The sequence below is a fragment of the Alligator mississippiensis genome, chromosome 4, assembly GCF_030867095.1.
Source record: "Alligator mississippiensis isolate rAllMis1 chromosome 4, rAllMis1, whole genome shotgun sequence".
Lineage (NCBI taxonomy): Eukaryota > Metazoa > Chordata > Crocodylia > Alligatoridae > Alligator > Alligator mississippiensis.
This window is the reverse complement of record NC_081827.1, coordinates 171836208-171848570: the sequence shown is the minus strand read 5'-3', so window position 1 is coordinate 171848570 and position 12363 is coordinate 171836208. Positions and strand designations below refer to the sequence as shown.

Genomic DNA, 12363 nt, shown 5'->3' with positions numbered 1-12363 from the left:
CCTAGTCATAAGCCTGTGGCAGGAAACATAAAATGCCCTAGTTCAGGGGTTTTCAACCTAACAAGTGTACCCCTTCTCTCTCACAGTTCCAGCTCATATATCCCTTTGTATTTTTTTATTGGTTTTTAAGTGGGGGGGAGCAGATTGAGGCCCCAAAGGTGAGGGAGGGAGTGGGGCTGGGGCTGCACAGCCGGGGCAGAGTGCAGGATGCAGCCACGAGTGACTTGTCCGGGGCGGGGGGGGATGCGGAGGGGGTGGTAGCTTCTGCCGGTGCATACACCCTAGGAGGGCATGGGGGTGTGTGCCGCTGGATCTGCACAGGGGAGGTGGGTTGCTGCTGCAGGCTGGGGCCAGCACCAGGCTGTTCCAGGTGGGAGCTGGGTTGGGTTGGGTTGGGCCAGGCTGGGCTGTGCTCAGGGCAGGTGGCGGTGGTGCTGGGAGGGGGTGTGGGAGGCTATGGCGAATATTGGGGTAGCTGCAGCCCACTCATAGTCCCCCTCCCAGCACCACTGCCGCCAGGCCCAAGCACAGCCCAGCCCAACCCCATTAGGAAGAGCCTGGAACAGCCCTGGCTCCAGCCTGCAGCAGCATCTTGCCCCGCACAGATCCAGGGGCACATGCCCCCTGTGCCCTGCTGGGGTGTGCGCAGCAGCGGAAGCCACTCTGGCCCACTCCCTCCCTGACCACAGGGGCCTCGATTGAGGCAGTGAACAGTTCATCAGGGGGATGTGGGGGGAAGCTTCTGTTGCTGAATGCATCTCGGGAGGGCTTGGGGGATGGATATGCCCCCTGATCTATGCAGGGTGGGGCAGGCTGCAGCTGTGGACTGGGCTGTTCAGGGTGGGGGGCTGGGCTGTACTCAGAGCGGGCAGTAGCAGCACTGGGAGGGGGCTATGGGGGTGCTACGGCGAATTCTAGAGTGGCTGCAGCCCTCTCATAGTCCCCTCTGAGCATCGCTGCTGTCCGCCCACAGCACAACCCAGCCCAGCTCCTGCCCCAGCCCTACTCCCTCCCCTGCACTGGGACCTTAATCTGTCCTCCCCACTCCTTCCCCCAGGCCCCTTCCCTCACAACACACTTACCAGCTGGACCTGGCTGCTCTTTTGGCTGCCTGTGTGCTGCATTGCAGCTGCACACATACACATGGCATTTATTAGCCACATTAGATCTGCGGACTCCCTTTTTAAGTACCCCTAGGGGTACGGGTACCCCTGGTTGACAACCGCTGCCCTATTTATTTTAGTTTGTGATAAGTGTCCCTAGAAGCCTTTCACTTTAAAGAAGCTAATCTATTGTCATGTTGATAAGGGCCAGTTAGTTCTAGGCTTTTGATCTAAGACTTGGTATTCTTCAAAGTCTGATGAATACATACTAAGGAGTTAGTAGCAATAGTCATATTGAAAATGGTTATTTTATATAATCAATATCAACAAACAGCACTTCAACCAGGAAAAACAACCAAAACTTAAAGAAAACGCAACACACAGCTCTCTTGTTTTAAAAAAAAAAACTTTACAACCAAACAAAGAACACTATACATTGTTACAGTATATATATATATATATATATATACATACACACACACACACACACACACACACACACACATATATGTATTTATATGTACACAAATGTATATACACAAACATACATGTACATTCCCCTCTTTAGACTTCATACAAGCTGAAAGTTTCCTCATAAGCACACCATCAAGCTTGTGTCTCAATAACACAAAAAAGAACAGATGACCAGTTGACTCTGTTGGCTTCCATCTGAGAGGCTTCTATCTTTGTACATAAAACAGACTCATATCTCTCAAGTGTTTTTTCTGCATTTTAGCAGAGTTTTTGCGAGCATGCACACACACAAAGCCCTTATGTAACTGACCAATTGCTGCCATTAGCAACTGATACATAGAGGAAAGATCAGTAAAGAATTAGACTGTTTTAAACAAATGTGGAAGCTCAACATTAGTAGGCATGGAAAGTAAAGGTTTGAACAGGACAACCCTAAAGAAATGGATGTAACATTAGAACCACTGCTACTGTAAACTCATAACCAACTGCTTTCAATGTAAACTCAAACCCAAATTTCTAAGGATCTTACTGCAACATTCTCAAAAAAGCACTGGGCTTGATTGGTCTCTCACTCAACCAGTCTGACTGCACTGAAATCAATGCATTTTATTTCTGATTTACACAAATATACATGAGAGAAGAAAGGTCTCTCTCAACTGTAACCTTCCACTGAAAACTAGTCCACTATCAATCTGAGTAAAATGACTAGGTCTATGTGCCCAGTTCACTTCAGTTTTTTGTGAAACATGACAAATTACATAAACATAACTTTGTATGAGGGAGGACTGTGGTATCTCAAAGAATGACACTAGCAAAAAACCTGAGGATAGAAGAATTCGAATTTTGAGAAGCTGAAGTTTTTTTTATAAACTATGAGTTTCAGCAAAAAAAAGCAGTTCAAAATGAAAAACAAATGATTTTTCATGTTTCTATGAACAAACTAGAGAAATAGGCTTGTAACATTTTTATTTGTTTGTAATTTATTCTACTACATTGCTGCCCTTTAATATCTTATCTCCTTTTAATGGCAACATTTTTATTCTATTCTTTACAGAGTAGTGTGCAATTCCACGTAGATTATAAATAGGCACTCAGGCTGCTATTGAAAATGAATGGAAGAAGTATTTCCTTTAACAGTCTGCATCACCACGAACAGAAGTTTATATCCTTGTTTATTGTAGATCAGATAATTAATGAATCAAATTAGGGAGAACAGTAACTATTAAATGAGTATCCTGCTCCCTGGAGAAACAAGAACAGTGAGAATTTAAAACTGTTGTGAACTTAGGTTTTTTACTGTAAAAAATCTGTAACCTAACACTGGTAACATTTAAAGGTCAAAAATAATTTCAAATGTCTAATAGTTATAGATTTTTGCACATTCTTTGCATATGTTAAGTGTATCTTTTTTTATCCTTTCATCTACAAACACTTACAATTCTTTCTTTTTTTCACATCAGTAGATAAAATTGACAAGCTGTTTTTTTGGGATGAATATGTAAATGGAAAAAGTTCTTGGGTCAAGTTTCTGAAAGTCATACAAGTTATAATGATTTATTAAAAATTACTGAGTTATCAATCACTTGAAATAGGGATTAATAGTGGAAATGCTGTTAAAGCTTTACCTATAGTGGTTGAGAATGACAGACTAAAACTCAGTAGCTGAAGCAAACCAATTAGAGTTAATTTGGAAGTTATAATGGACCTTTTTTAAAATTTCACTTAGTGCTTAAAACTGATTTGTATATACTTTCTGAAAGCATGAGGCATTTGTTAAGAATGATGCTTGTCATGCTGACTATGACTATTTTTACTGTTTAATAGGGGCCTAGCTAATGCTGGAATATGATGTAGAAAAAAAATTCCTCTAATCTTAATTGAATTCGCTCCTTAAATATACCTGTAATCTATTAGAAACAATACAGAACCTTTTTAAATCCGAAAAGGACTTTTAACTGGTTTCTGGTTAAAATTTGAGAAACTCATTTATTCTCCGAATACTGAAAACAGCATACTTATGCATATTGCTTGTATTCCTATTGCTTGTATCAATTCCTCAGGTAGCTAAAGGTTTGGGAGGCTCTTTTGTAGCATGGTACCACTAATACCTTCCCTGTAAACATCAATGTGTTAAACTGTATAATGCTTATCTGAATGCATGGTGTAAGTGCACAAAGTAAAAGAGAAATAAGCTGAAGTAATCATTCACCAAGAGACAGGACTGTTGCTTTTGGTTATTATGACCAGCTGGCAGCTGCCCTTTCAGAATAAAGACTGCAGGCTGAGAAAATAAACCCCATTGTAAATGCCAGAAGGCTAAATGTAAGTGGCAAAACATAAAGACTCCTTTACCACTTCAATCCATACACTTCTGTTCATTATACATCTTTGCTTTCATGTGGCAACAGCACTTTCCCTTTTTTTCTTTATCTTTACTTCACTAAAACTCCTAGAGTTCCAGCCCACATTTTTCAAATGTCTGCTATCCCTCAGCACTCTTAAGTTTAGCATCTTGCTTTTCAAAGACATTAGTTTTCCCATAAAACTATTGTCATTGTAGATACAATTAATATTTCAGGGCAGATTGTGCGCCTTCGGAGAACCAAGACAAGAAAGGGTTTCAAAGAGACTAGCAAGAGCAGTTTTTAGACCCACATTATAGAACTCATGGATTTAATTGTGGAAGACCTGCTGAAACACTGACCAGTCTGGATAATATATGAATTACCCAAAATTTGGAAGGAAGAGGGAGGTCGTGCTCCACATGGGAGCTGCATGACCTGGAATTGGCAGTGAACCGTATCAGCTGTAAATCAAAGCAGCGGTCTGTCAGAACTAGTACATGGTGCCTACGATGAATGTCACAATGCCATTTTGAAGAATGGCATTATTTTGAGAATATTCGCCTTCTTTTCCAAGAAGTGTAGAGTCCTCTGAGTTGCAAATCCTTAAAGCATTCATAGATTTAAATAGTGGAGGAGCTGTGGCAGTCTCTGATTTTATCTCCCTCTACAGACAATGCTTGTTCTCTGGGTTCTTGTTTAACTTGGCCCACACATACGGTACCTTCAGGATTTTCTTCAACTTTGAAAACAAAAACACATACAAAAAACAAAGGTTAAAATTCTAGTTTGTTAAACACGTGTGTTAAAAAGAAGAGAACAAAAAAACCACTTAGATGCTATGATCTGTATACATTTAGGAGCAAGATATAATGGTTGCAGTTCAGGAAACCATGGTAATTCAGTAATTTGAGGTAAAAGTTATGTCATCTGTCATGTTAAAAGATGAAACAAGCAGAAATCAATTCATTTCAATAATCAGCTCACAAATACAAAGCTAGAATAGCTTTATCCAGAAAAAAGAACTAATAATATGATTAGTTTTTCCTGAAGAGATCCTTTCTTTTGTTAAAAGAATAGTCCATTCTCCAGTGAATCCTATCTGAAAAATTTACTAGACTGCAATCAGCCCTAATGTGCGTAACTGCTTTGACAGCAAAAATACTGGAATTGCACCAAATTAAAAAACAAGACTGAATGTGGTCCATCCATTTCAGTACACCAGGTTGTCATCTTCATATAGTACTTTGGGGAAGCAGGGTGTTACCAAACAGTTTTTTGCAGACTGCTAACACTTAGCTGTTTTATAAGTGCTGTTTTAAAGCAGCTTATTTATACCTTGCCCCAAAACAAAAAAGATACCTACTTAGTTTGGAATCAGTTCGTTGAAATACTCTCATACTTAATGACCATTCAGTAAAGGATTGGGGGGGAGGGGGAAGGATTGGGGTAGGGGGTAAGGATTATACAGCACAATTACAATTGGTTTGTCCAGATTATGTATATGGGTGCTTGCACGTGGGGGAATGATACCTCAAAATGCATAATGTTAAGATCAGAAAGTTTGCTTATAAAATGTGTCCTCTGGTAAATGATTTCAGATTGGGTTTGTTACTTAATAGTCTTTTCCCTTGGATCTAGCCCTAATTTGTCTCCCGACCTCCTACTCTCCAGAGCAGCAGGAGGATTTGGCCCCTTGAGCAGAAGAAACATTTGTTTTGGATAGAGACAACTCTCTCAGATAAAACAGAAGTAACACTGATATGCTCTGAAAGGGTTTCCTCATAGTTTACAAGTGTCTAACAGGATGGAGATTGTACACAGAAACCCTGCAGACAGAAGTAATAGAACTGTAGCATAAAAATGAATATCCCTCAAGAGTGGTGGATGGCCTTTAGGAAAACATAAAAGGACTGTTTTGCTTTGTTAAAACAGTTTATAGTTTAAATACAGTTTGCACAATTTTATTATCTTATTCAACAAGTGGCTTTCACACTTGGAAAGATGTAGGAAGTGATTTGGAATTGCAGAATAAGCAAATTATTCACGGAATATTTCTGCTAAACTGCTCAGTACATATGGTTAAAGAAATTCACAAAGAGAAAACTAGGAGTAACTTCCAGCTATCATCTCTCAGGCTGTCTGCAGACCCAGAAAGACATGACTGCATTGATTTGTTTGTGGTACACAATCAGAGAGTTTTCTTCACAACTGAAAGACCCAGAAACTTTTTAAATGAAAGTCTGGATTCTTAAAACACAGTTGTCAGTAGAATATACATTCTGTATTCAATCCTACACCTGGGGCTTTTCTGACTACACAGGATCCTGAGGATTTTTTAGGGGCTTTCTGTTTTAGGAAAGTATAAGAGTCTGATTTGATTATATGATTATCTTTTTAAAATAAGTGTTTGACAGCCCCACAAGTAACAATTAAAAAACCTCCAACTTCCAGCATCTCTGGAAGTATTTCAGCACAGTAAAATACAGGAAGCACAAACTGAACCTACCCAAAGAACAGAACAGGTCTTACACAAAGTAGTAGAGTGAAGGGGAGGGAAAGCCAAAAGAACCTGAAGTTACAGAGTTTGAAATGCATCTATGTTGGTTGATTTCCTTTTAATTGCTAGTTTAGAAAAGAAATAAAAATATTATTTACGGAAAATCATAGTAACTCAGGGTAAGAAAAATGAGAAATGTTCAATTAAAGGGTTATGAAAAACTGAATAAAGATTTAAAGTTTTAAAAAGTTACGTTTTTAACAACACTGCTTTTGAACTTTCAACTTAAATATATATAACTAGTTGCAATAAAGCCTAAGTAAGATCAGCCAATTCAGTTACTTGAAGCAATAACTTGGTAGTCACAAACTTCCTATAGCACCCCAGAACACACTTGGTTACAGAAATTATATTTTCAGTTTATATTTTTTTAATATCATTAATCAGACAAACTTACTAAGAGCTGGGTGGTTGTCCACTATCCGTATTGGAATAGTTTGTACATCTCCCAAAAGAATCTGATGGATACTTCCTTCCAAGTTTCCTGTGTCCTCCACACCTCTGACAGTTACCAGTTGGCCCATAGCAACCAAATTTTGATCTGGTACAGGCAGATTTCCAAGACTGGAAGCATTAATGTTGCCCTGCGTTAAACTGGCACCTGTTTGAAGGTTATGTCCTTGGCTGAGTACTAGAGAGTGGTTAGTTATTGCACTCCCTATGGAATCCAGAAGGGTGGCGGGGCTGGGAAGAGAGTGGCTATTTACAGCTATGAGGGCTGATGCTCCATCTGTAGAGGCATATGTTGGCTGCAGCTGCAATCCCTAAAAAAAGAAGACAGAAATACTTTAGTATTGACCAGTATGGATTTGACTGAAATCATGGTTTAAATCACTGGTCAGGAAGCCTCGATTTAATCACTGTTTTCTACAAAAAGTTTGAATTCTTGTTTGATATCCTTAATTTAACTTCTTGAAACTTTGCACTTTTAGAGAAAGGTAAGGGCTTGACTGCGTATGCAAACTTGCAGAGAGACAGGAGGGCTGTAATCAGGTCTGTTATCTTTCATATCCATATACTGCTGTTAACAAGGATCTCTGGGGAGACGAATCCAGTTTCAGAACTGAAACTAAGCATCACAGAGATGCTTAATGGGACCTTATAGACCAGCGGTCTTCAACCTTTTTAAGTGGGAGATCATTTTTTTAATTAAAAACCAACCTAAGATCTACAGCGGTGAGGGAGGGACTGGGGCTGGGGCACTGGCAGGCCCTGCACAGCCGGGACAGGGTGCGGGACAGAGCTGCGAGCAGCTTGCTCGGGGGGCATGGGGCATGCAGTCTGGGAGGGCCTGGGGGGGGTGTGCCCCCAGATTGGCATGCAGGGTGGGGTGGTGCTGGGCTCTACCTGGCAGGGGTGTTAGGCTGGGCTGTGATTGGGCTGGGTGATGGTAGTACTGAGAGCAGGGCTACAGGGGAGGGAAGAGAGGGAGGCTGCAGCCACCTGAAAATTTGCTGGCAGGAGGCTAGACTATGCTGTGCCCAGGGCAGGAGGCTACAGTGAATTTTCAGGTGGTTGCCAAACCCACCCCACCTTTCCCCGTAGACCCACTCCCAGCACTGCCGCCAATCTGTGTGCAGGGCAGAGGAGGCTGCTGCTGTTGCAGGCTGGACTTTACACCCCAAGCTCTGCTGCAGCTGGCCTGGGAGTGGCTCAATGCCACATGTGTCCTACCGCTTGGCTAAGTTTCGTCTGCTGCCTGCCCAGTGGCGGGATGCACATAACATTGGGCCAGTCCTGGGCTAGCTGCAGCGGGACTTAGGGCACAAAGCCCAGCCGTCAATGGCAGCCATCTCTGGTGTGCATAGATTGGGGGGGGCCCTCCACCAGGGTGTGCACAGTGGCGGGAGCCCCCCTGTGCCCCCGCCAGCCTCAGATCAATTGCAAGAGGCTCCGTGATTGACCAGTCAATCGCGATTGACCGGTTGGTGACCACTGTTCTAGACTGAGCACTGAGCCCTGAGCCCCATTGGGTACAGTGGTTTTCTTTAATCTTTACTAATCTATAAACTGAGCCTCTGGGAACCCCATAAGATTGGGATTCTAATATAGCCCATGGCCTATTGTGACCTATTTATAAAACTTTTCTAAAAAGGTTATATGAATATATTGTCTCAAATAGTATATAATTAGAAGTTATAATCCCTATTCCATGGTGCTATCTTTGAGCTTTAACCTATTTTACTTTAAGTAAACCTATATAAAAATAGTTTTAGTGCATCTTAAAAAAATAAAAAGATTAAACAAAAAAATCTGATTTAAATTTATAAAAAAATTAGATTTTTTTTTAATTAAAAAAATTGTTGATTTTTATCCACCCTGGTATTGACTATCTCAATAATAAAGTGCGAGGACTTTGGCCTTATTACTTTATACTGTATGCTGGTGTTGGAGGAATCCCTATTTGTAATTTACTGCAGACAGGAAGAGATTTTATGCAATCCCAGGCTCGTTTCACATGACTTACAAGAACAGACATAGGTTAGAAGTGTCCAACCTTTTGCCTCATGGCCACTTTCAGCTGTCTTAACTGCAAGCCTAAATTAAAACGTACTGTTTGTATTTAGTATTAGCATTCCCCCACTAGCTCATATTCCCAGGAGGAGGGTGGGCATAAAAGGGCAAAGCAGTCCTGAACTGCTGCTCCGTTAAAATGATAGAGTTGGCTGGGAAAGAGCAGAGTGCTGGAGGCATGTCATTTCCACAGCATGAAGGGGGGGGGAAAACAAACAATACAGTGGCTAATAGCAGAGAAGGCTGGAATTCAGGACAGAGAGCACACAGAAGAGGGACATTAATAGGAAGCATCCCACAAAAACAGAAAAGGGGCAGTAATGCTTATTTTAAAGAATTTTATGAGTTTTTAATGCCTTGAAGGAGCACTACAGACCCCCAGTACCTCACATTAATGGATTAAGGGGTGAAACAGGGAGAAAAGAGGAAGCAAGGCTAGATGAGAGTGATTGAGGGGGAATGGGAAGAGGAGGCATGGAAAGCATCCCTGAAGAACATGGATAGAGGAAAGGATAGAGATTTGCAATTTTGGATATAACTGGAAAAACAGATGAGTTCCTGGTACGGGTACATTAATTTTTAGGCTGATACCAATGACACATATCGGCCAATACCGATCTGATTGCCAATATTGATCTGATTGCCAATATGCAGCCCAGTAGTTTAGGGAGCAGCGTCCAACTGGTAAGTCTGCTGGGGGAGAAGGGGCAGGAGGAGGCGAGTGAAGGGGTGTGTCGGGGGGCAGATTGAGGCCCCTGTGGTGAGGGAGTGGGGCAGGCACTGCCCAGCTGGAGCAGGTGGGGCAGAGTGCGGGAGGGAGCCACAGGGGCAGTGTCTCCTACCACTGTGCACACCCCAAGGGGAAGCATGGGGGCATGTGCCCCCTGGATCTGTGTGCAGGGTCAGGGTAGGCTGCTGCTGCAGGCAGCACCAGGCTCTTCCTGGTGGGGAGGTAGGGCTGGGGCTGCGCTTGAGGTGAATGGTGGCAGAGCAGGGGGGGGGGGGGGGGGGGGGGGGGGGGGGGCGCGCAGCTATGGCACTTCTGCCTACCCCTGGCCCAACCTCCACCACAAGGAAGAGCCTGGTGCCACCTCCAGCCCACAGCAGCAGCCTGTCCTGGCCCCGTGCACAGATCCAGGAGGCACATGCCCCCCATGCCTTCCCCATGGGTGCTGCAGGAGATGCCCCTGCTGCCCCGGACAAGCTGTTCGTGTCACCCTCCCACACCTGCCTCAGCCCCACTCTCTCCCTCACTGCAGAGGTCTTGACCTGCCCCCCCATGCCTCTTCCCTTCTCCTATCCAGGCACGTGGCATTTATTAACAACATTATGGGCCACATCAACCAAAAAAGCCAATTGCCAATAACATCAATTTTCCTTTTACCAGCACCAATACGATATGGACCAATGTATCGGTGCACCTCTAGTTCCTGGGACATGACTAAGGTTTCTTTCACGATTCAGGTATCATTTTAGATATAGCTGTTGCTGCCTTTGAGCAGTGAGGTGGACTAGGTGACCTCTCAAGGTCCTTTTCAGTCCTATTTTTGAGGCTTTAGATAACTGTACAGGAGACAGCTTAGGGAAGAAGGCAGACAAGGAAAGGAACACTATAGCCAGGACTTCCTAAAATCTACCCCTCTTGATGCCCAGATGATAACATTAACTGAGGAGGGAGAGGGGGCTGAGGTGTTCATCTTTGAACCTAAACTTTCTGTTTCAGTGGAGATGAGTTGGAGGCTGATATAAAAAGAAAGAAAGCTGCCAGAGGAACAACTGAGGTACTTCAAAATCTGGTTTTACCTAGCAAACATTCATGCAGGGAGTGTGCAATAATGGAGATGAAACTCGCAGTCCCCAATCTCTATCAGGATTTCCACAACAAAATGTATTGGAATTCTGGCTATTTGATGGAGGGTGTTTAAGAATTTAATTTTACCTGAAGTTGTGCAAATATCTTGGGCCGGAGTGATGAGAGTGAAGACAATAGCTGAGCTGTCTCCAGAGGCAAGGACTCCTCAGTCTGACTGTGTTCCACTTTGGTGATGACGGATTCTCCTGGTGAGCTCCCTACAGAAGAATAAACAGGTACAACAAATATTCTCTCTTTTCGTTTAAAGATTCCTTAAATAAATCTGATGTTCGAAAGCTCAAATATATTATATTACAACACTGGAACACATATAGACTTACATTTAAATAAATGTTTTTATTCTGCAAAGAATTTAAGACTAAAGGAATGAGAAAGGATTAAGTGAAGGGGGGAGGGGAAGAACAGAAGTCAATCAGTAGCAAGATGACAGGCATATATATCAAGGCAGAGATAGTAAAATGAAGAAGAAGAAAAGCAACTGCTCTACACCTTGCCTGTCAAATTCTAGGCAATGTAAAAAGTAAAAGAATTATTGTCAAAGCAGAAAGCAAATTGTCTTAATGCATACACATCCTAAAGGAACAGCCATTAGGAGAAAAGTGGTATAAAAAGAACAAAAACAAAATGTACTATCCTTTGTAGCTTTCTGCAGGGCAGTTTCTGCCTGCTCTGTGGAATTCAGATAACATCAGTACAGGTAAACTACTATGCCAACTTGAATTTGAAAGAAATCCCTTTTATCCATAAGCCTTTCTTTGCAGGTTATTGTACAGTATTTCCATATGGGAAGACATATTCTGGGGAAGTTTTATTGCCTCCATCTCCCCAAGCACTACTGTGAAAAACCAAAACCAAAACAGACTTTATTATGACTGCTTCCCAAAAAAGTATCTTCTACTGGATGATCATATTTCCACTGTATAAAACCCAAAACATTTTTAATATATTTAATGACATTAAATTTATAGAGGCATGCAATTTAATTCCCAAAATCAGCAGCAGGCACAATCAGCAAGAAAATCACTCATCCAAAATCTGTAATTATGAGAATTAGCTTGGTAAGTAGAAATACTGGAAACTGAATAGTCAGAAATTACAAAACTTCTTTCAGCAAATCACATTAGCTTTTCCACCAATGTTACTATGGAAGGAGAGACACTTTAACGTATCCTGAGTTCAGAACTGGCCACCTATAAGATATAGTTCCCATTTCTGTTTAAGTCCAATTACCTTGCTATCCTATAGCTAGTACACTATTGCTGTAGATCAGTGGTTTTCAACCTTTTTCATTTGCAGACTCCAAAACATTTTTGAATGGAGGTGCAGACCCCTTTGAAGTGTGGACAATCACATACCTTTGATTGATCATAGACATCTTTCGCAGACCCCTTAGACAGTTTGTGGACCCCAGGGTTCCACAGACAACAGGCTGAAAACCACTGCTCAAAATATTTTCAATACCATATAATGCATCTATGCACATGGCACTCTGTGAGG

The 12363-nt window shown here is 42.2% G+C and overlaps 1 protein-coding gene across 5 annotated transcripts in view; it reads right to left on the bottom strand.

Moving 5' to 3' along the window:
- Window positions 1–1490: 1490 nt before the first annotated feature.
- Window positions 1491–12363, bottom strand: part of CARF (calcium responsive transcription factor) — a 55811-nt gene continuing 44938 nt past the window's right edge. For all 5 annotated transcript variants that reach the window (XM_006273499.4, XM_019492171.2, XM_019492173.2 and 2 more), the window contains 3 exons: window positions 10933–11063; window positions 6877–7243; window positions 1491–4661 (listed from right to left, as the gene is read on the bottom strand). In XM_006273499.4, coding sequence (XP_006273561.1) covers window positions 4543–4661; window positions 6877–7243; window positions 10933–11063 — 617 coding nt within the window. In that variant the 3' untranslated portion in view covers window positions 1491–4542. The remainder of the gene's footprint in view (window positions 4662–6876; window positions 7244–10932; window positions 11064–12363) is intronic.